Below are 25,618 nucleotides of genomic sequence, written 5' to 3' on the forward strand. Positions count from 1 at the left end.
ATACACTGCAAAGTCATTTTTTGGTCTTCGGTTTTATTCCTATACTTAATTTTATTCTTTTTAAAATGGTATGAGTTTTTATTTAGCTTTTTCTTCCTTTCATATCTGGCCTAAAAAGGATGCATCTTATTCAAAGCACATTAAGGTGCTTCACAATTCAACATGGTGCCCACAGTGGAGTTGGTGTTTGCTTCGCTCTCCCTGACACTGACGTAACTTTGTTTATTTTGTTATTGTGCATCTTACACGCACAGCTTGTGTGTGCGACAGTAAGATACAGCAGGGAAGAACTTCTGGACATTGGCAATGTCAACACGAGCTTACAACACTGCCTCTTGAACTTTGACTTTCTCCTACGCCGGGACCAAGCCAACTCCAGCCGGCAGGACACAGCAACACCGGTGCGTCCACAGTGGGGACGAGGCAAGAGAGGTAGGCTCCATGCTAGGCTGAGCTACAGGACCATGCTGGCTAATGTCCGCTCTCTTGACAAATAAGATAGACGAGCTAAGAACTAGAACTACAACTCAGCGTGATATAAGGGAATGTTGTGCTCTTATTCTCACTGAGATGTGGCTCTCTGACAGCACGCCAAACTCGGTTCTCCTGCTCCACACACACTCCATCCACCGCGGAGACTGCACAGAGGCCTCGAAGAAGACCAGGGGAGGCGGTGTGTGTACATTAACAAAAGATGGTGTGGGAATGTGCAGTTTGTTGAAAAGCATGGTTCACCGGATATTGAACTTTTAAGTGCAGACCCTTTTATCTACCAAGCGAGTTCAGCGTTGTGCCTCTGCTCGATGGGGATATTACAGGACCTCATCAGCAAGCTGGAGACTGTACACCCAGATGCCGTCCTTCATCGTGGCCGGTGATTTTAACCACTGCAACCTCAGTGAGCGTCCTACCAAAGTACCATCAACACGAGCTTTCACTTTGACGGAGAAGAATACCAAGTGTACAGCAACGTGAAGAACGCCTACAAGGCTGTGCCTCGGCTGCACTTTGGACTATCAGACCACATCTCAGTGTTCCTCTACCCAGCCTACAGGCAACTCCTCAAACGAGCTCCCCCAGTAAGTAAAACTGTTAAAGTGTGGAATGAAGGATCTGAACTAGTGCTTCAGGACTGCTTTAACAGTACAGACCAGGGGTGTGTTTAAAACTCCTGCTCTGAGAGGGGACTGTACTGTGTACCTATAGGAATATGCTGCAGCTGTAACTGGCTACATTCGCAAATACACTGAGAAAATTATCCCTACTAAACGCTGCAAGACCTAGCCCAACGACAAACCCTGGATTAGCATAGCAGCACATAGCATGGACCACCAGGGTCCATGCTATGTGCACGCTCTGCTGCATGTGTCTCGGGTGACACTGAGGACTAGAGAAAGGCCAGATATGACCTGCGTAGATCAATCAGACAGGCCAAGAGACAATACAGACTGAAGCTGGAGGGATATTACACCACTGCTTATCCCAGGAGCATGTGGTAAGGTCTGCAACACATCACAAACTGCAAACAGAAAACAAACCGCTCACTTCGAAGCCCTCAACACCAGCTGAAAGGGAGGGGCTACGGCCAACAAGGGCATACTGGACACACCACTCTGTGTCACCATTCGGTCCCCACCTGCTTCAAGTCCACCACCATCGTGCCCCTCCCAAAGAAGGACACTGTGACTTGTCTGAATGACCATCGGCATCTTAACTGTGAGGCACAGAGCACCTTATTCAACTCAGGTTTCTTTTTTTCTTTTAATTCCAACTTAGGTTTACTGTACACTGTAAGTTACAGTTTAATTTTATATATATTTTTTAACTTTATTCTATTTGTGTTGTGTATTTGTCTTATTATTGAACTGTTCTGTTAAGGGACTTGGGTAAAGTAAGAATTTCATTGTATGGTATAAACCACTGTGTTTCTTCTTCTAAACCTCTTGAATCTGAATCTTACCTTCAGAGGGAGGTACACACTCATTTACTGTGGACGACACAAATGACACTGATCCTGTTGAACACACAATTTAACAAAAGTTACTTTTGTCACAGGAAAAAATACATTTTATCAGCAGTGACTATGAAGTGAGTTAACATACCAAAGCCTCCAATGTCATGGTCTTGCTCTGTGGTTGTAGAGTCAAAATCCACATGTCCACTTCATATTTAAACAAAAATGTTGGGCTACTAAGAAAATATTAAAATTCTCTAAAACAAACACAATGTCTGTGGTTAAAGTTAAGGCTACCAGGTCCAGACCTCAGCAATTACAAAGGCTACAGGTGGATACAGACAGGCAGTTACATAAACTTGTTAATCAACTTAGTACTTACAGACCAGGAAAACCAAAGATGATATCAATACATCCTCTTAGTTCTTTTTTGTTCCAATTCCCAAAAAAACAGAGCTGCCAACTAGCTGCTTTCTAGTCCTCCTCTCCTGTCCTCTCTGCAGGCATCCACTTCACGTAAATGCTAAACGAGGCTTAACGAGCAGGGCATGTGGCTACGCCCTGTTAGTGAAGCCATGCCGTAGCCACAGCTCAACTTAACCTAGCTAGCTTTCATTTTAAAAACAAAACTACCAAATTTGCCCTGCTGGCAATGTTGCTTCTGTCCTCATCTCTACCTGCTGTCCTCCACCTCTTTAGCCTGAGGCTTAATGAGCAGGACATGTTGATAGCCACTCAAGCTAGCTCAGCTAACATCGCACATGCTTGTAAATATATAGCATTTTACAGTAATTTCTTGCAAAAAGGAAACACTTCTTCATGCAAAAATGCAACTACATTTATAAATATAAATATTACCTGTATGTATTTAATCCACTAGTAAGTCCATGACATCTAGCTGCTGCTTCCCAGGTATGGTCCATTTAAGTTTTAAATGAGCGACGTCTCTCGGCCACGCTCCGGGCATGTCTGGGCCTGGGCGGACCTTCCAGTCGACTTCCGTTTGGTCCCGCCCACGCGCGTAAACCAACCAATCACAAGACAGCCCGCCAAAATGCACCGTGTGTATCAGAAATGTGTATGAAACTGCAATATAGAACCCAGTGGCGTCGATGTTCTGATACACTGGGATACACTCAAAATTAGGTCAAGTGATTAATGAGGACTTTCAAAGAAAGATAATTTATGTTATTTAGACACTAACGAATGCAATTCCGCTCTTTGATTTATGAGGACTTTGGTATTACCCTTAGGTCCGGGGACACACACACACACACACACACACACACACACACACACACACACACACACACACACACACACACCTGAATTAAATCTTTGCTATATTGACAAGGCATTGCTGTTGTACACAGGGTGAGGAAAATGTCAAGTAAAATGCAGAAGTAAAGAGGCAAATCAAGAGTCTACAGCCATGCTAGCGGTTGTGCTTTAAGCTAAATGCAAACATCTGCATGCTAACATGCTCACAATGAATTCAGAAATCCGAAAAGGAAATATATACAAAATAGCTCTTTAGCATAAGAAAAAGGATGCTGAATGGGTTAACACAATAATGACATTGCTAACATACTGATGTTTACTTTTTCCGTTTCTCCCCTTCACAATAACAGCCTGATTTAAAGTATGACCACTGAAGTCAGTGGCAAACCGTCTGCAGTGGTAGTCTATTTGGAAATGAATACTTCTGCTGTATATTTCACCATGTGTGTTTCTGAGCGCAGATGCTGCTGCATATACCAACGTTACATTTTATCACAGCTACTTTAAATTACTGTGGTGCATACCCTGTTATGCAGACATATTGATCTACAGTATCTCACAAAAGTGAGTACACCCCTCACATTTTAGTAAATATTTCATTATATCTTTTAATGGGACAACACTGACGAAATTACACTTTGCTACAATGTAAAGTATTAAGTGTACAGCTTGTATAACAGTGTAAATGTGCTGTCCCCTCAAAATAACTCAACACACAGCCATTAATGTCTAAACCACTGGCAACAAAAGTGAGTACACCAAGATGTTAAATTCCCATAGAGGCAGGCAGATTTTTATTTTTAAAGGCCAGTTATTTCATGGATCCAGGATACTATGCATCCTAATAAAGTCCCCTTGGCCTTTGGAATTAAAATAGCCCCACATCATCATATACCCTTCACCATACCTAGAGATTGGCATGGTTTTATGTCGGTTAGCCTAATAGCTGGTTTGATTTGCATTGAGAGATGATTTTATGGAAAGTACCCCATGCCAATCTCTAGGTATGGTGAAGGGTTGGTGATGATGTGGGGCTAACTGATGTTACTGAGTAACTAACATCAATGGGACATTGGAGGCTGACCCCTATTTTCCACCGGGCGCGTCTGTGTTCCGAAGGCGGACCCAGCAAGCAATGACTGCTATTCAAGTCAATGCTGGATATTCGTCAACCCGTGTCGCGGCGCGTCCCAGAAGCATGCGTGAATTAGCTCTTTGCTCCACTTAAAGGAGAATTCCGGCCAATTTTTACGTTAATCTTGATCGCTATAGCTACGCTAGTACTTTCGATAGAAAAAAACCCCGACCCGAATCAGTGCAGGTAACATGGAGAAGCTGCAGCTATGTACTACAAAGCGTCCCCTGAGCTAAAACGGCAGTGGTCGAGGGAAGTTTTAGAGTGCCTTTGTGCCTCTTAACAGACACAAAATGCAATTAATATGCCTGTGCCACATGAACAGGGCCACATGAGTGTATTCAGACAGGCTTCTGTGATAATCATCCCAATAAAAATCCACGGAGCGGCGGTGGTATGGCTATGTCCTCCAGAGGACAGTTCATGTCACGTCTTGAAGTGTATTCCCCCCTAAAATAAACAGTACTGCGGTAGTAGCTGTTAGCTGCTAGCTGCCCTCCGGTGAGTGTGTACAGCCAGATAGCCGTTAGCTGCTAGCTGCCGTCCGGTGAGTGTATTCAGCCAGGCTTTTGTGATAATCATCCCAATTATAATCCACGGAGCGGCAGTGGTGTGGCTATGTCCTCCAGTTACTGAAGGCTAGCTTCAGCTTGCGCTTGGAGCAGCAAGTTCATCTGCCTGTTTCCCCTCTGTCTATCTCGTTCTTTCCAACTCTTGTGAGGCTAGTTCTTCGTCTGTATACTCGGGTTCGAATAAATAAGGGCGACCATCAAACTTAAAAGGCTCTTCCGTGTGTTGTATATCTGCTATATTCTCCATAGTTACGTTACTCCAAGCTTCTTCCCTTGTAAACAACTCCGCTCTTCACACACTACGCTCCAATCTGCACACTACCAAAGCCCGTCTATGGAAAGCCGTTCCACTCCCTATTCAGCCCCATTGTACCGAATTTGGTTGCAGTTCCACCAGAGTTCCACTGGGGGTGATTGCGGTCCAGTGCAAAATGAATGGGACTCTATGGAGCTAGACGGCTAAATTTGTCTCTTTCGCCTGATTGTCGTTATTTGATTGTAGTTTTTGCAAGTTCAACATGGATTATAGGTCAAAAGTTGAATGAACGAGTACTTGTGTCCTTTCGATTTCTTACAGGTTGAGTCGTTGTTGCCCACAACACGCTAGCATTCTGCTAATGAATGCTGATTGGTCAGTGAAGGACTGATTACGATCGGAGATCCTGCTTGACGGCATCCAAAGCAGAACCAGAATGTCAGAGTGAATATTTCGGCGTGGTCTTTAAAACATTAGCAAACCTAACCAAACCTTAACGTGTATTAACAGGGAGAGCCTAACCTGTCAGCTGTGTTGTCGATGCTTCGAGAGAACAAAGGAAGCGACTCAGAGCTTGCCGTGAAGCAGTATCTCTGGCCGTATATGTGTATGACGTCATTGACATTTAAATTTTTTTTTAAACATTCAAATTACTAGACAAAAAATTATATCCTGAGAAAAGTGGATTTTGAGGGGTATAGCTCCATAGAGTCCCATTCATTCTGCACTGGCCTGTGAGCGCCCTCTATATGGAACTCTGGTGGAACTGCAACCATTTCAGAAGCTGGAATTAACGAGAGAGTGGAACTTCTTCCCTTATTAGAAATTTGTTGACACTACTGTTTACCTTTTCCTGCTACAACTGAATTCCCAGGAGACAGCGCAATGCTACAGCTACGCTTCAGTAACGCTATTACTGTGCAAGCCACAGACATTGTTTATCCCGTTTCCATGTAGTTACATAGTCACTGATATGGTCATAACCACTACAGTGCTCAATTACCTATTTTGAGGGGGAAATAATCTAAACCTTTCGCTGCGAAGGCATGATCTGTCCTATGCAGGACATCTACCAGACCACCGGGCGCTCCATGGATTGTTATTGGAATGATTATCACAGAATACTGGCTGAATACACTCACCGGACGGCAGCTAGCGGCTAACGGCTAACGGCTAGCAGGGCAAGCTAGCTACCGGCAGGATCGAGAAAAAGGACCAGGATAGGTGAATTTAAACGTCTGAGTTGAAAATGCATCTTGTTGACACGTAAGGGCCCTGTTCATGTGGCACAGACATATTAATTGCATTTTGTGTCTGTTAAGAGGCACAAAGGCACTCTAAAACTTGCCCCGACCACTGCCGTTTTAGCTCAGGGGACGCTTGTAGTACATAGCTGCAGCTTCAAAACACCCCCCGAATATCTACAACACCACGGATGACGAGAGATTCATCTTGGAGGTGGAAAAACATAAAACAACATCACAGATCCTTTTTACAGACAACTCCAGAAAAGAGAAGGCGTGGAGTTTAGTTACAGGAAAGCTTGGAGTGGAAGGTAGATACTAGCTTAATAAACAAGTGATTGTTCTTTCAAGTAGAGACAGTAGTAGAGACAATAAATCTGCGAGCAGGCAGGCAAATCTCCGCTTCTGAGACACTCCCGGTGTGGTATGGCACGTGGCAGAGGACGGAACAAAACCACGGTGCAGCCAGAACGCATCACAGACGCGCCCGGTGGAAAATCCGGATGAGGCATGGCTGGACACTAATTGATAGTTAGACCTTTAGTCAGAGTGAACACTGGGATGCATTAAACTTTTGTGTTTCTGTAGTCTCATCATCCTTCTCATCCTCTCCTCTGTGTTTTCTAGGCTTAGGACCGCCTGCAGACCAGACAGTGGTCATCGAGGAGTTTCGCTACCTGTCCCAGAAGATCTTTGTGTCGGTGTCTGTCTTTGCTGGGTTGGGAATCCTGCTGGGAATCATCTGCCTCACCTTCAACATCTACAACAGCAATGTCAGGTACAAAAGCCCACCTTTACTAGAAATCGATCGAGATAAAGATCAAGTTCAAAGTTGCACCAAACATCAGACACACCCCGTGTCTGGAGACTAGCTGGTGAACACGTATTTTCTTTAAACCAGTGCCAAAAGGTTGGACTGAAGCCCCTTTCAGACGTGAAATACACTGCATTGCTTCATCTACCTGATGTCTAGTTCACACATGTAGTTTATGTTGTTCATGACATGGTAGGGCCTTTAAATGTTATGACAGCAATACAAGGAGGAAGAGTGTTTTCTGTTCTCTCTTAGATTTAGAACCAGAATCACAATAAACTCTAATAGTACAGGCATTGTGCAACCTGACCCCACACAAATTGCAATAGAAACTCTTTCAACTGATCTAGTCTCATAAAATTCTCCTCTATAACATATTTAAAGTCCTAAGAGATCCGAGTGGTGGAAAGTATTGAAAAATACGGAAGTCTGTGATGCCACAATTTCCTCAGCCCATGTTAAGGGAGACACTACAGGTGAATAGGGAAAATATTTTAACTAAAAGATTTCACTGTGAAACTTCCCCAGTTGATTATTTACATTCATTCATTCAATAGTTTTTTGTATTACAAGTTTTCTGAACTTTAATGTTTAACTATATAAATGAGACATTATCTAATTAAATATGTGCTAATTTGCATAAATAAAGGTGTTTCTGTATTTTTCAACTTGGACCCTATGCATTGGTGTCTAAGTGACTAATGTGAACAAAAATCTTAATATTAAAAATATTAAAGTCTTTTGAAATCTTTGGTCCAGTATTGAGTGAGAACCCTGTAACCGGCAGCCACGAACCGGGCGGCAATGGGAAATGCACACTGTCAGTTAGCGTCCACTAAAAGTGCTGTTTCTGCCACTGACAGGCTCTGAATATTATTCTAAGTGTCTGACAACATTATGGAAAGGATCCCTACAGAGATAGACATTTTTGTTAATAAGGAAAATCCTTTTTGTTTAATATGAAACAGCCCCGAAATCACCATCTCCACTTATCCATTACCGTTAACATCACGTCTTCAAATTCAAACTGCAACAAACTTCCGCAGTCCTTCTCCTAGCCTGTTCAATAATGTGATCCAACGTCAATATATGGCCAAATAATTGACTTCTGCTCTTCTTGCCTTTTTTTACATTTATGCAGACTCATTAGGGCATTTATGTTTCAGAGCATTGCATTTAACATCTGGAATACCAAAGCCTCTTATCTTTGTTCCATAGTTGGCTATTTTGTATTTAATGCTAGTCAGCCATCCACTGAGGCCTGAAGAGCTCCCCCCAAAACTTCATAAATGGGTGTGCCTTGATAAGTGTGTCTTTTCTGTAAACTTTGTTGGCTCTTTCGGTTTCAACAGAGAATCGTGGAATGACGAATTTGTTTGGCCATGTCATCCTTTCTGGGCTGCCGCTTGATGACATGATGACTGACCTTGCAGATGATGAATCACATGAGTCAAGATAGTCCTTGCAGTGCACTTGTGGAAGCAGCATCAAGGGATTGCTCCGAGGTGACACTTTCAGTGTAGCTTTCATTGTGTGGTACTGGATACAAATTGATAACAACTTCTGTTTTGATTTTCACAACCTTATTGTGGCCATGTGTTTAATTTGAGCAGTGGAATTGAGAGTAAAAAAGTCCTCAAAGTCCGGATCTGAATACTGCAGACTGAAGTCGCGGGTGATATTTAATGTCTGCTTCACAGTCAAGTTTAGCTCCTCCATAGTTTCTGGTATTCCAGATTGAATAGTCAGCTTCTCTAGTATGTGACCAAAGATCACCCTGAGCATTGCTGATTCCAGGCTGCTCTCATGAACCATTCGTACATATAACTACAAAAAGTAAACATCTACTCAGCTACTGGCCCCCCGGGACCAAGATTAGCTCTACCAAGATTAGCTCTACAATGAGAAGTAGGTTGTGAAGCTACTCCTCTGCTCATTTTCCAAGGAAAAGTCCTGCCAAGCATTCCTTTGTAGGCCCTGTGGTAAGGACTTGATCAGCACCTTAGCCCCAGGCCACTCCACATGCTATGCTTTGTCCCTGTCACATCCTATTCATTCAAGGACATTGGCAAGATGGTCCCCACAATAGCTGGCTAGCTCTTGTTGGTCAGCAGGCCACTCGTGAGGATCCAGTTTTTCTGCGGCCAATAATTATAATATATCTGAGAATTGACCCTCTTAAAAAATTCTCTCTCCTGCTTCCTGTTTAAATATATACCCTTCAAACTTTGCTCTGCTCTACCTGAACCTCAACAGCTCCACAGATTGAAAAGTTCCATTCTGGGTTTCTGCTAGGAAGAACTCCACACACTCCCCTGCCTATGTCTCCATAGCTGGCCACTAGCCTTGTTTCAACAGTGTTCTCTATTTGGGCAAGCAATACTGGGTAATTTTCTTAACATTACCCTGTCTCCAGTGAGGTGTTAAAGATGTCTGTGAACAGTGGAGACAGCTGATCAGCGCAGTGCTTCAGTGTGGAAGGCGAGACTGAGTCTGGTCAGGCTGCTTTGCGGGGGTTTTGTCTTTTGAACAGCCTGTTAACTTGTCTCTACTGGATGGAGAGTGTTGTTGTGGCGGGGGGCTCTGGAGTGGCCAGTGATGAACAGGCCCTGGAGGATTGGAGCTGGTGAATGGAGTCACTATAATAACTATTGTTTCTTTGAGAACCAAAATTTCAGAAACAATAAATAGTTTTTTTAATATTCTATACTACCTCTATTATTATCACCTTTCAATACGTATGTATTGAAATGTGTGTGTATTGTTTTTGTGGTGTGAGGGACGGCTGCTTGCATATTATGAGGAGCAGCTGTGGCTCAGGTGGTAAGAGCAGTCGCCTACTGATTGAAGGTTGGTGGTTTGATTCCTGGCCCTGCAGTTCCATGCCGAAGTGTCGTTGGGCAATACACTGAACTCCCGATACTGCGCCATTGGAGTGAAATGTGCGTGAATGTTTTTCTGAGCCTGAGCACCTTGTATGGCAGCCTCGGCCATCAGTGTATGAATGTGTGTGAATGGTTCCTATATTTATGTTAAAGTAATTTGAGTAGTCGTTAAGACTAGAAAAGGTCTATAAAAACAACAATTTGTTGTTCATTATACATGTTTAGAAAAGCAGTATGTGTTTGTTTCTTTGCTACAGGTACATTCAGAACTCTCAGCCCTACCTTAACAACATGACTGCCGTGGGCTGCATGATGGCGCTGGCTGCTGTCTTCCCTCTGGGCATCGATGGCCTTCATGTCCACAGGAAGCAGTTCCCCGTCGTCTGCCAGGTACACTTTGAAAGTTGCTCCAAACACAATAAATTGATTTCAAACCTACTGGATATCAGTTTACTGTGGGAAGCAGGCCTGCAAATAAGGATTATCGTTATTGTCATTTAAAAATTGTCATTGTTCATACATCGATATGATAAAAATCATCATAAAAAATGATCATATCAATCGTATTTTGTTTATTGAGCACACAGCTGCAATATCCACAGCAGAGAACACCAAGGAGACATCTGTTGTTTGGTTTGTTAAAGGTGCCCTGCCACACGTATTTCATTACTTTGTGGTAATGTCTGAAGTTCTACCATAGACTGTTATTTTAATGGACAATGCATCCGGTTCGGCGAAGTGCTGCAAATGCGGAAGTGCCTTAAACCTGCATTCTATCTGGATTCCAGCAGAGTGCGACACGTACTGTTGCAAAAGTAGGTCGGTTTCTGTAAAAGTCTATGAGAAAGTGACCCACTTCTCACTTGATTTATTACCTCAGTAAACATTTTCATAATGAGTTTATGGTCTCAATCGCTTAGTCTTCTGCAACACAGAATGATGTTTTGATTTTTTTAATTATGGTCTCATTGATTTTAAAATCGGCGATAAAGCAGGGGGTGTTTTAGGGGATTGCCAGTGAAAGTGTGTAACGTAACGTAGAGTGTAAGCAGCTCCTCCCTCACTCCTCCCTCTCGTCTAAAATCGTCACATGGCTGCGCCCATAATGGCAAACTCGATGACGGATAGCAGATCTCCACAAACCAATAAGTGACATCACACATGTGCTGTCCATTAATATACAGTCTATGAGTTCTAACATGGACTCTGTAACATTTTTTGTGGAAAAAATGCCTTGGCTACCTTGTTTCAAGCCATTCTAGCATGGTATAGAAAGCCTGCAGGAAGACTCAGCTCGGTTTGTGCCAGTTCTCATTAATATTCAACGAGCTAAGCTGCTTGACTCTGATTGGCTAACAGCTAGCCAATGAGAGCCTGGCTATCAACATCCTTTACCCAGCGCAACTGGGCAAGCTCATGAATAGTAATGAGCTCAGGCAACACTACGTCAGACTGACCAGCTTTTGTAATTGGCCTGATTTCTCCGCTTATTTCTTTTCAGTGGTTAGAGCTGACGGAGAAGGTAGCATTTCATTTTCACAACATAACACAAACACATATGGACCTAACATATTTAAAAAAATACAAGTAAAAACGTTTTTGTGTGGCAGGGCACCTTTAAATGAGATAAGGGAGCTCTGAAGGAACTTTAAAGCTTCTTTCTTCGTCTTTAAACAGATCAGTGAGTTTTAAAGGTGTATTTTGTCATCACATCATCACATACCCTTCACCATACCTAGAGATTGGCATGGTTTTGTGTCGGTTAGCCTAATAGCTGGTTTGATTTGCATTGAGAGATGATTTTATGGAAAGTACCCCATGCCAATATCTAGGTATGGTGAATGGTATATGATGATGTGGGGCTATTTTAATTCCAAAGGCCAAGGGAACTTTATCAGGATGCATAGTATCCTGGATCCATGAAATAACTAGCCTTTAAAAATAAAAATCTGCCTGCCTCTATGGGAATTTAACATAGGGGTGTACTCACTTTTGTTGCCAGCGGTTTAGACATTAATGGCTGTGTGTTGAGTTATTTTGAGGGGACAGCACATTTACACTGTTATACAAGCTGTACACTTAATACTTTACACTGTAGCAAAGTGTAATTTTTTCAGTGTTGTCCCATTAAAAGATATATATTTACTAAAATGTGAGGGGTGTACTCACTTTTGTGAGATACTGTGTATATATATATATATATATACTGTATATATTTAAAGGGATAATACACATTAATGTCAAACAATGAAGCTTGCTAATCAGAATTATTTGCCTTTTTTCACTTCATTCAAATTTATATTGTGTTAGCCCTAACATTTTTCATGACAATTTAAAAAAGAAATGCTAATTTAAAAGTTGTTATCGCTGTAAGTCTACTTACAACAACCTGTACAGCTGTGTCCATCTCAACCCACAGATGTCACCATTTTGTGGCCATTTTTCTCGTATTTTCATGGATGTAGCCAAATAGCTAGCTAGGAACATGATGTCTATGGTTCAAGCTTGGAAGATGACGTCCCCATTGTTATTCCTGCCTTCAAAGCTGTGGTTGTTCAATTGTTCCCCCACTCGGGACAAACAGCCATCACTGAGCACAATACATTCACATGTCTGGAACCCGCCTAAATGTGGTCTTGAAGTGAGAAATCAGGATTTTTACATTTTAACGGAAATAAATTACACTTTTTACCATAAAATGCCTTTAAATCAGGATTACCGGTTAACATTTCTTTTGGTAAACCAAAAGTCCAAGTTAACATTTTATTACATAAGTTATTGTTGGTATTCTATTGGTGGATTTCCTTTAGTCACTATTATATAAGTGTGGATTGCTGGCTCCATACACATGAAAGTGTCATTCCCCTAGAAAGAAGATCAGAGCCTAAACAAATCCCTTTAAAATAGGGAGAAAATCTAAACCACAAAAATATTCTGTAGTTTTAAGTCTTCAAGCTCTTCTGTTTGCCCGTGTTGTCAGTTGTCTGATTCTTGTCTGCCACAGTAAAGGCAGAGATACAGTATCACTGCTGTATTATAGAGGTTATTTTCATTTCAAGGTCCTTTCTGAAAGGCTATTAAACTCAAAGAAAGCTTTATGATGGAGAATGACTGAGGAGCTGATTTGATATCTTAATCAGTTTAATAATGAAATTAATTTCTTCTCTTCTCTGCTAGTTTCGCCTGTGGCTGCTTGGTCTGGGTTTCAGCCTCGCCTACGGCAGCATGTTCACCAAGATCTGGTGGGTCCATACTGTCTTCACCAAGAAGGATGAGAAGAAGGACAAGAGAAAGGTAAATGTGGAGACTGTCCTCCCCTGAAAAACGCTCACCTAAGTTGTTAGTTGCAATTACGACTTTATTGACCTCTTTGCCTGAACTTGCCTGCACTTCCGCATTCCGTCATTTTGTAATCTTACTTCCATTTTAGAGCAGAAGTAAGATTACTTTGCTTAGGGTCGCCAGCTTGAGCATCCTTTACTTTCTTTCCCCCGCCCCAGACACATCCAACCAATAAGAGGAGTGACGTTCTTGCGTGATTTGTAATGACGCATTTTGGTTCTCTTGGATTTTTCCAGGTGTGAAACAAAACCGGACCAAGGGTTCAAGTTTACAAACTCATCAACTGATTTGGACCAAAGTAAACAAACTATGTGTGTAAAAAACCCTTAGACATCAATGTATGGGCAAATGGGGTCCATGTTGAAAAAAACAAAAGTACCCTTTAAATACTTCAGGTTAGGGGAAAATCCTGTCTTATGGTTAAACAAAAAGGCAACCATCTGTTGGATTGTGACGGGACACAAGCTCTAGAATCCTTCACCACCCCAACCGCCCTCTCTTTGTAATGCAGGTTACACTGCATGATTGCGTTGGCACAAAACAATTGCATTGGATATAAATAGTTAAAATTTGAACCATATGAACGCAATTTCCCAGAGATACTCAGCAGTCAGTTCCATTTTTCTTTAGTCTGTAGGATACGATTTGTAAGCCGGGACATCTCTGCAGCACCACAATACTTAATTCAGAATGGTTTGACACATATTTTGCAAGTAACAAATATTACAACCCCTGCGATTTGTATATTGCACATATTGCGATTGATACAATTGCGATTAATTGTGCAGCCCTAATTTCACGCTGTTCTAATAGTGTTGGACCTGTTCCCAAAAAAAAATCTCTCTCTTTAAAGCTGAATACATAAAGGAACACCTTTATTTATTGACTGAGTGAGGGAGCTGTGCGTTGTGTCTCTTTCCTGTCATGGCGCAGTGCTTTAGATTGAATTGGCTACAGTCAGTGATGGATCATTGTTTTCACCTCCAGCTTAGGCTAGTCTATTTGTGGCCTCATAAATCCCTCCCTTACAAAACCAGAAAGAGAGGATTTGTGCCTTTTCCTGATCCCTTGCCATGCCCCCGCAGTGACCATCACACCCCCCCCCCCCTTTTTCCCAGCAGCACCTGGAACCATGGAAACTCTATGCAACCGTTGGTGTTTTGCTCGGCATCGACATCCTGTCTCTCATGATCTGGCAGATTGTGGATCCTTTACATATCACAGTGGAGGTATGCTCATCAATTTATTTAGTTATTTATTCACAACTGTGCAAAGGAACATTTTAAATGAATCTTAAAATATAATGCATTCATGAGGGAGAACCTTATATCTACTACTGTAAAGTTGTTGGTGTGTCTAAATAATAATTACTGGGTTGACTGAGGAAAAGTAATAAAGCAAGTAAAAGGATGACAGTTATAGAAGCTTATAGCTGGCAATAATAAAATAATCTAATCAAAGTGATATCTCAATTTCCATTCTTGTGTGCATGTCAAAATCAATGTTGATTTTAATGTTTAAAATGCATATAACAGAAAAATGAAAATAAGAACTCGCCCTACTAACCCTAACAAGACAATGTGCAAGCTAAACATTTGAATTATTTTATTATTTCCAATTAAAGTTTCTTGAATGACAGGATTCTCTCAGGCCACTTTTGTGACACACACAAGCACGTGAGTGGAGCCGAGCGCAAGCAAGTGGGAGGATTTTGGATGGAGCGCAGAGCTCGAGCGTCGCTTTATCCACACCAAAGTTCAGAGCATGCCAGAATGCATCTGTGTGATGAGCACCCACACTATTATCTGTCAGAAACCGGCTGTTGCGGCGAGCTCGACAATGGTACTTTGAAAAAGTTAGCAATATGAATGGAGCGGAGTGATCTCTCTCTCTCTCTCTCTCTCTCTCTCTCAGCCAATAAGCATGCAATCTGCTTGTACCAAGATCTAATAAGCGTTTAATCGGCTGTCTAATGTTATACATTATAGAGGCATGCAGGAAAAACTCTACATTACGCACAGAGACGGGGTTCACATGTGTGTTGTATTTTGAGAGGCTTGACTACAGTGTGCTTCACATAGGTGTAAAGGAGCTGAACAATTTAAAAAGAAATTGTACCATGTAATGTGTAATTCAGTGTCAATCATAACAGGAGTTATGTCAGTACACTTTACAGAAAGAGTATGTCTAAACCACACTATAATGTAATAGTATAACCCAACAATATTAATAATGAACTTCATGAAATGGTATTGAAAAGGTATCGTTCAGGAACCAGTATCTAATTCACAGTATGGTACCGGTATTGAAACTTTTTTTAACCATGCCCAGCCCTACTGTTCACAAATAGTATTTTTTTTATAGCCCAGCTGCAAGTACTTGCACTTTGAGAAGCACTGATTTAGTCTAATGAAATCTTCAAATTTGAGAATCTAGAATCCAGGAAATTTTGCATTTTTGCATAATAAATGACTGAATCGGTTATCAAATTTGTTGACAATTAGTTTTGTCGATTGACTAATCAATTCAATTATTGACACATTTTCATTTTAGCGGCAATTAAACATTTTCAGTCCTGAAAATAAAAATGAAAACTGGATTTCTTTTTTTTTTTATTCCAAGATTGTCGTACATGTGCACTCAAATAGAAAATGAAATTTCACTTTGATGAAATTATTTCATTTTTAAATTGGCAGCTTCCATAAAAATAGACAGACTTTGATCTTATGTGTTTACTGTTGAAGTTGTAGTGTGTTGCTGTTCTTCAGCTTGTCACGTTTCTGTCAAGGGATTGACAAGGTTTAGCACATAACAACAATGATCCGACAAGAGACAAAGACAGAACAGGGACTAACTACACCAGGCAATGAGGACTAACAAGGGACAGGTGACACAACAGGTAGAACACATCAGGGAGGGGCAGAACAATCAAACAGGCGGGAAAACACAAGACAGGACGTAAAACTAGACTAGAGAGGAAAACATAAACAGGAAACACAAACTCACAATCGTGACACAGCTGTGTTTTCATGTTGTATGTATGAAAGCAGAAATTCACCAGAGAAGCCCCCAAAGGAGACCTGGATGTTCTGATTCAGCCTTTACTGGAACACTGCAGCTCAGAAAAGATGAACACCTGGCTGGGTGAGTAGAAATCAGTTTAATATACAATATGATTTTGAAAATGTAAAATGTTCTTCTTACTTAGTTCTCACTAAGTACTGATAACGTACTCTACAGGGTATTTAAAGCAACATTATGCACAGTTGTTAAAAAAAACAGCTTAATAATCATTTTGATCATACACAGACTTGTAATAGGGAGAATGGCGCCTCTTTCATTCCCACGCCGACCTTTAGGGAGCGATACGATCTCCCAGGAGAAGTGTGTAACAATTTACGGCACTAAGCCACACACCGCCAGCTAGTTAGAAGAAGCTAGCGTGGTATTCTCAGTTTGGACCACATTTATGTTTTGTTTTGTTTTTAGATGAAAGTGGCTCAGTCTAAGCTGTATAATGGCAGCAACAGAAAGTTTGCTAATCATGCGGGGAGACTGGGCCGTCCGGGATCAGACCCCCAGCACTAGGGTTTGCGCTGACTGAAATAGAGTTGCTACAGTCGCTAACTGAAGGTCCATCTGCTGCGCTGCTCCCCGGAGAAGTAGCTGATAAACCGTAAATTCATTAAATTCAATTCAATTTTATTTATAGTGTCAAATCACAAGATGAGTTATCTCAGGACACTTTACAGATAGAGTAGGTCTAGACTAGGATGACCAGATTTCCCTGAACTAAAACCGGGACACTTTGCATGTGACCATAGTGCTCATGCACGCACACGCTTTTTAACGTGAACATATGCCAGCCCAGGTCAGACATGGACACAGACAGATTAGACACAACAGCACACATAGGCCTACTGCTCACAACATAATGGGGTATCTCAGTTAATATTCATGAATTTTCTTGGTATGTAGCCTATCTACGAAATAATATTAAAAGACACTGAGTGAGTTTCATGTGGGACCAACTTTATTTTTCAGAATTCAAGCATTCTTTTGGAAAATGTACCCACTGAACTTGTGAAAAACTTTGTGAAAAGGTATTTTTCATTGCCTGGCACTAAACGAAGTATTTGGAACTGCTGCTACAGGCTTGAACTAAAGTTATGGTAACACTTTACGGTATGGGTACATGAATTATGAATTCATTGCATGAATTAATTCATGACTTTACTTGCATTACTTCATTCCTTTATATCTTATGACTCATCAGGAATTGACATGAGTTCATAGCCTCTCATTCATGACCTCATGCATGAACAACACATCAACTAAAGAATTAGGTAAGGTGGGTATATCAGATGCTCAAGTTGTGTTCAAATCAGAATTTGTGCAGTGATGACCACATTGTTTCTGCAGAAAAATAAATAATCATGATCATAAATCGTAATTCATAATGATGTGCCCACGTACCAAATGCTTTAGTTGTGTTGTTCATGATGAGGTCACGAATGACAGACTATGAACAGTCAATTCCTGATGATTCATGGGATATTAAGGAATGCAGTAAACACATATGTAATTACATAATGCATAATAATACATAGTCTACATCAATTAATTAATTCACGCAGTGTTACCAGTGTTATTCTAACCAACAACACACACACACACACACACACACACACACACACACACACACAAACGTAATCTCATTTGATAGAGCAGATAGCTTCCCTATTGGAAACAGTCATTCCGTATATTTGTTAGAGGAGTGAATTTGCTCAAGAATCAGTTTGTTGGCTGAAAGCTTACTGTGAAATTACGCACCGGTGTCAGCAAAATTGGCCCGTGTGACGAGTAGCGCCTTTAAGGTGGGAATGATCATACGGTTCCTCTCGTCAGTCCATGTGTTGTTGATGAGTGAAAAGATCCGTTCAACAGGAGCATTTGTGCCCGGTAGACACATGGCGAACTGACAAAGGAGACCTACATTTTTGAAGGGAATCTCCCTTCTTTTGAAATACATTTCCACGGGACATTCTAAAATGCTTAACGTGAAAAAGCTTAACGTGGTTTAATGTACCTAAACAACGATCAGTGATCACCAAATTTCTCAGGGCCATATCTTCTCATGAACACTTGAGACTGTCAAAAAAACTAAACTGAAATCCAACGATTATAGAAGTTATCTCACATTAACGTTTTCTTCTTCATTGCTGGCACCTATGGCGAGGAAAAAGCTTAAGGTGGTTTAATGTACCTAAACAATGATCAATGATTACCAATTTTCTCTCTCATATTGCTCTTCATAACCACTGAAAACTGTCAAAAAATAGAACCCAAAGTCCAATTATTATGGACGATATCTGACATTAAGCGTTTCTGTTTCACATTTTCAGCAGGGCAGCGGAGCGGCTGTGGGTTGACTCTCCACGGTTCTCATGGGCTTTATTTAAGTCCTAACATGAAAAAGCTTAACGTAGTTTAATGTACCTATACAACGATCAGTGATCACCAGATTTCTCTCTCATTTGCTCCTCATAACCACTGAAAACTGTCAAAAAATCTAACCCAAAGTCCTATTATTATGGACGTTATCTGACATTAAGCGTTTCTGCTTCATTAAGGAAAAAGCTTAACGTGGTTTAATGTACCTAAACAACGATCAATGATCACCAAATTTCTCTATCATATTGCTCCTCATAACCAGAGCAATATGAGAGAGAAATTTGGTGATCATTGATCGTTGTTTAGCTACATTAAACCACATTAAGCTTTTTCACGTTTATAATGTCCCCATTTCCACCCAGCGCTCATCCGCTGACTTTCCAGCAGACCTGGAGCGACTGGTTAAAACAAGACAGATAAGAAGAGGTATTGCAACAGTGTTTACAAATATAGCCTACATTGTAACGCTGGAATGTCAAACCAGGACGTCTGGTCACCCTAGTCCACACTCTATAATTTACAGAGACCCAACAATTTCAATTCCCCCCAAGAGTAAGCATTTGGGTCAGTGGCGAGGAAAAACATCCTTTTTACAGGCAGAAACCTCAGACAAATCCAGACCCTTGGTGGGCCGCCATCTGCCGCTGCCGGTTGGGACACAGAGACACTGATACAGATGTACAGAAATATGATTCATAACAATGATAGCAGTTGGCATTGGTAGTAACAGTAAAGGTAATATAACTATGACTTTATCATAGCTGAGCCTTCTTGTTGTTGGATTAGTAAGTAATATTAGCTGGATGGTTTGTCTAGTGTTGTTAAGATATGTTAAGGTATTTGGCGCTTCCAATTCCTTCAGCTGTCCATGGCAAATCACACATTATTACAATATTATATCAATTCTTAGGACAACGATACTTAAAATTTACTGATATCACAATCTGCCATGATACGAGTTCGATTTGATTCAATTCAGGGACCTGCGATCGATAATAAGCCCATTTAACACAATTAGTTACATTTATTTTATTAACTAAAATATCATTTGACAATTTAATTACTAAGCTCCTCCATTGATATATGGATCCAGATGGATGTATAGTTACACTCCTACTGTCCATGAGGCGGGACAGTGTAAATGTAAATGGACTGTTTTTATATAACGCTTTTCTAGTCTTAACGACTACTCAAAGCGCTTTTACATAGTACAGGAACCATTCACCATTCACACACATTCATACTGCCGTACGGCTTTGGCAAGGTGCCAAATCAGATAAACACTCACACACATTTACACTCCAATGGCGCAGCATCGGGGGCAACTCGGGGTTCAGTGTCTTGCCCAAGGACACTTCAACATGGGACTGCAGGGCCAGGGATCGAACTGTCAACCTTCCAATTGGTAGGCGACTGCTCTACTGAGCCACAGCTGTGTTGTGCTACTCCTAAACTGTAGGGGCACCAAATGGCTAAAAATACCGATTCTTGCATAGTACTGTGTGAAATGAGTAGCTGTACGTGAAATTACAAATCCCACTATGGCCACGCCAAGACCCGCCCTCCGAAGCTACTCGATTGGTTGGGGTTAGGCATTTGACCTCGAGTGGTTAGGATAGCCGATTGGTCAGGAGATAGGACCTGTAGAAATGGGGTTACGTTACCTTGCGTAAGCATGGACACCTGGCCAATAAATGCTATTGAAGGGCGGGTCTTGTCGTGGCCATAGTGGGATTCGTAATTTCGCTAGCTGTACAAACAGTTCCATGATTCCTCACAGCGGCCATGTTGTCTTCTCTCTGCAGGTGTTGTGTATGGTTATAAAGGTTTGTTGCTGCTGCTCGGCATCTTCCTGGCCTATGAGACCAAGTCTATCTCCACAGAGAAGATCAATGACCACCGAGCCGTGGGCATGGCCATCTATAATGTTGCTGTGAGTTCACTTTGTTGTATATGTGTCTGTACTGCATGTGCCAAAGCCATTTTTAAAAAGTTGGAACGTCACTTTATCTCCCGCTCTAATTTCACTCCGGTCGCATGCCTGAGGCTTGTGTTACTTTACTGCATATCATCAGGCGGACTTTTTGCTGCTGGAGCTCCGGACACTGGGGGAATGGATGGAGTGCGGGCACCGTCACGAGTTTTATTTTTATTTATTTATTTTTTTGCGAGCAGTCAGCAATTTGAGTGGAGCGGGGTGAAATCTGAGTTGAGCGCAGAGCGAAGTTGTGCAGAGCGGCTTTGAGTGGACGAGCGTGGGAAGAAACAGCTCTGTGAGCAAAGAGTGGAAACTTCTCTCCGCTCAACTCCGCTCACATGCTCTGGTTCATGCAGAACATTTGGAAACACCTCTGTGTTTTGGGCCTTCCACAATTGGAATCTTTGAAAACAATGGTCTTGTGTTGAAGAGAAAACGTTTGTGTGTTTGCCAACCCTAAACGAATATGGCCTCAGGTATACTCCATTGTACTTCGTAAAATCAATCCTAAAACCAACTGGTAACCAAGGGATGGAGTATTAGGATTATTTCTTTGTATGGTTTTAGCAGGCGACAACATCCCTTATAAGCTGGAGGCTATTTAGTATTTTTATTTATTTATATATATTAAAAGGGTATGCTTTTATTAATAAAATTGTTGTTCTCACAAGAGAAAGAATTTAAAGAGTGATCAAAATCAATGATGCAGATATCCTGACTTTTACTCCCTAGTATGGGTCAAATTACAACTCCCCAAGAGGTTTTACGTGTAAAATCAATAGATTCAATAGATAGGCACTTTAAAAGAACACTGCACTTCACTGAAAATTATCTCGTTTAGGCAGGGCGACCTTCAGTGAGAAAAGATTGAATGCAAGTTTGAAATTATTTTGCAGATAACGCTCAACTTTTCTCTGAACGCTGTTTTGGGAGATGCTTAGAAACCCCGCAGTGTACGCATCATGGAGAGCATTTAAGCACAATACAATATTATTTTATTACTTACCATGACCTTCATTGTTCTCTGAGAATTACTGCAGGATGATTAACAGAGCAGCATTCATCCACCACTACTACCACAGGACATACATTCATGCACCACTCTCAATCTCAGAATGAATCTGGAAACAAAATGTTCCTGTGGACTGAGTTCTACGCCTGGGCAGCCTGTGACCTCCCTCTCTCGCTCTCTCTCTCTCTCTCTCTCTCTCTCTCTCTCTCTCTCTTGATATATATGCTCAGCATATGAAAAGGCTGATTAGTGTGTGTGTGTGTGTGTGTGTGTGTGTGTGTGTGTGTGTGTGTGTGTGTTTGCAGCTGTAGCTGCTGGCAGTCAGACTAATGTGTTTGTCAGTAGCGTGCCTCTCTGCAGGCTCTGTGTTAGTGTGCAGATTTGCTCTTTCACTTCCAATCCTTCTCCTTTCCTTTCACACTCCGCTGATGAAGCTCTGCCGTCCTTGGTGGCGATGCTCACCTCCAGCCTAATTTGTGGGCTTAAATGAGGCTGGAGCTAGCTGGTAGGCTCTGCAGGGCTGGATGTGTGCACTAAATGACGACAGCACCACATGCACGAGGCTCCGCAGCATGTCCAGAAAACACAGAGAGCTGAACTGACAGGGCTGTGATGTGTCCTTATCATCAGGAATAAAGTCACATGTCAAAATTCCTCACAGATACATATTCCACATTAGACCTCTGTACGTCACTGGATGTTGTCCCCTAAATAAGTAAGAAGGAGAAATAACATTGTAGTCAGACTCAATGGGCCAAAACAGTAACATTTAGGATGCATCAATCATAATCAGTGTTGGGTGTAAGGCAATTACAGTAATATATTCATTTTTGCTGTAACGCAGTAATATAACTCATTACTAATTACATGTCGGTAATATCATATGCGGGATACTATCTCAGTAACGGGAGTTACAACATTTAGTGGTGTTTTTTTTTTCAAGAATTCACCAACACCGCGAAACATTTCTTCACAGGAAAAAAGTGAGAATTACTTTAGCCTTGGAAAATATAAATCATAAAGACGTTACCTCCAATTTGTGTGCAGCTGGTCTTTTCGCTTTTGGAATGGCATTTGCCTTGACGCTCTTTTCGGTGAAGTCGTCCTCATCAAAATGTTCGCTGCAAACACAGTAATCTCTCTCACATAATGTTCGCAAGGGAGTTTGCACATCAAGCTGAAGTGCAACCAGCCACAACTGTAAAATCTCCCGGTTGCGGAGGGGTAGACGGTGAAAGCTCAAGCTCAAATATCCCATCATTTGGTTGCCGCAATTTGGAAAGGCACAAACTCGAACCATTTTCTCATATTAGTCCTGATCTAACTCCAAGCTCCGTCTGTTAGCTCTGTGAGCTCCTCCCTGCTTTTGCCGACAGGCTCCGCCGTTGCTAGGTTACCTAGCTGTTGAACTCTTAAACTGCAGCTCTGCTCGCTTCACTGTGGTGTCAGGTTACAGCCTGTTGATACATAGTCATTACTATGGAGAGAACCTCGGCAAATCGTTTTTTGTGTGGAAAAAATGCATTTTGGAATATTGGATTGTATGAGATCGGCAATCGACTAGTGTGGACTTCACCGGACAGCATGAAATCAACAGAGGTATGGATTAACACAACTTTTATGCCTTTCTGTCACATCTACTGCAGTCAAATTCGCTGTGTTCCCTTGGAAGGAATAACTGCACATGGCTAAGCACTTGTAATGGCATTTCGAACATGTTTAGAGGCTGAAAACACGTTTAAAACTTGCCCTGTTTAAGCCTGTTGGGTGCAAAATCTAGCAGGAGGATAACTCGGTGTAGGCAGCACCGATTGTTTTCGTTTTTCTCGCTACTGACAGTACTCCTAATTTACAAACAACAGAGCTACAGGTTGGAATCGACCGGAATTCTCCTTTAAGTCTTTGCATTGACTTACATGCAGTAAAGCCCATCTGATACTTGATTTTTTAAGATGACCTGTTTTTTTTTAACATAATGTGAACAAACATTTTTGATAAAGAGCTCTTAAATTTGGTTATTAAAGAATTCAGACCAAGATTTGTAGTGAGCATGATATTTTACAGTGTAAAAATAAACTTTGCAATGGAGTATTCTCATACAACAGGTTGTATGACATCTTATACACTCATACATTAGAAGACTTTGAACAGACTTTGAAAAGACTCAAGCCTGACACCATCTCACATCTAATGTTAAAGACTGTCATACTATGTAAAGACTGGGGATCTTGCAGGGTTAAACATTGCAAGACTACAACTAGATTTGTTTTGAAAAATGTAAGCAAGCTAGCTACCGCTTGTGTTAGCTGGTAACTTAAGGGAAAGTTTGCAGATTTTCTGTTTTGCCGTACATGCAGATGAATGTCTCCAGTAGCCGGAGGTCTGCGTTTATCCGTCGTTAAATATCCCGTTGAATGACACGCTTCAGAAGGGTTGAAAATTGTCAACTTTCTCTCTTTAGTGTTTAGCTCTAGCCGTTTGTTGCTTCCTGTTTTATGTTGGAGGGAGCGCACCCATTGGTTGTTGATAATGTTCACATGATTTAACTTCTTACCACCAAGACTTAAAACTTAAGATAATATCAAACACGTTTGATGTCATCTGAATGTCTAAATGGGAAAAAGATTGACTGGGACTGAGTTTTATGACCACCTTACACAAAACGATTGAGACGACTGGAGCGCCACAACTCTAGCAAGACTCTCAGGATTTCATTCAGACATTGGAAATTAATCTGCGACAGTTGGATCACTTTAAAAGTTGTTTGGTGTAAGGTCGGCATTAATCAAAATATGACCGTTCTATGTAACGCTGTGACACAGTGACCGGAGCACGAAGATGACGTGACCGTTACGTTTAGGCACCAAAACTACTTGGTTAGGGTTGGAAACAAGAAATCATGGTTCACGTCACTTATAATAACAACGTTGACTTTTTGCTTGGTGAAAGTGCAGTTTTTGAAACCATCCAGCACCCTGACCTTCCCCTTATGTGGACTTCATCGCTCTAATACTATGTCACCTGACTTCCTCCTTTGCTCCCATTATAATTACTATAGCCACTAGAGGTTGCTGCCTAACAAAAAATATGGATCTAAATGAATACCTGGGTTGTACTTTTATGTACTTTTAAGTACATTACTTTTCGTAGGTATATGTACGAACAGTGAATGAGGATGGCCTGCAGACACAGTTTCTAAATTAACGTGAGCATACTTCTTGGTATTTATTATACAATATATCTGTGATATGTGAAAACCAGCACATAATATTGGCTGTTTATCATTTGGGCTTTAATAAGCAGTGGCACTGCTTCTAAAATTCAGAACTTTGATTTCTGTCTTTCTAAAAGTATAGGCAGAAAAGGTATGACTGACCAGAGGCCTGTACTACGAAGCAAGTTCAACATGCCCTGGATTTATTTTAGTTACCCGGCTTCACCTAACCTAACAACCGCGGTGCCGCAAAAGCTGTGACACGACGGTGGTTAACAACTAGTTCAATCAACCCAGGGTTTCCCAATCCAGCGCATTGGCAACACATGGCTCAAGAAGCCGACAAATAGCCTATACACAATTCCCTCCGCTAAAAATCTATATCTTCATAAAAATACCCATTAACGGGGTTGTTGGTCTCTCATTGTTTTAACTTTTATGAGCGCACCTCTCTTTCTCTCTCTCGCTGCACTGTTA

General features: G+C 41.4%; 1 protein-coding gene across 1 annotated transcript in view; it reads left to right on the forward strand.

Moving 5' to 3' along the window:
* The window catches only part of LOC144529374 (gamma-aminobutyric acid type B receptor subunit 1-like), an 86,435-nt gene that overhangs the window by 51,143 nt on the left and 9,674 nt on the right, over positions 1 to 25,618 (forward strand). Inside the window, exons 10-15 of the mRNA XM_078268433.1 lie at positions 7,070 to 7,220; positions 10,399 to 10,531; positions 13,319 to 13,435; positions 14,605 to 14,712; positions 16,534 to 16,627; positions 20,743 to 20,870. Of these exons, the coding sequence (XP_078124559.1) occupies positions 7,070 to 7,220; positions 10,399 to 10,531; positions 13,319 to 13,435; positions 14,605 to 14,712; positions 16,534 to 16,627; positions 20,743 to 20,870 (731 nt within the window). The remainder of the gene's footprint in view (positions 1 to 7,069; positions 7,221 to 10,398; positions 10,532 to 13,318; positions 13,436 to 14,604; positions 14,713 to 16,533; positions 16,628 to 20,742; positions 20,871 to 25,618) is intronic.

The sequence above is a fragment of the Sander vitreus genome, chromosome 14 (assembly GCF_031162955.1).
Source record: "Sander vitreus isolate 19-12246 chromosome 14, sanVit1, whole genome shotgun sequence".
Lineage (NCBI taxonomy): Eukaryota > Metazoa > Chordata > Actinopteri > Perciformes > Percidae > Sander > Sander vitreus.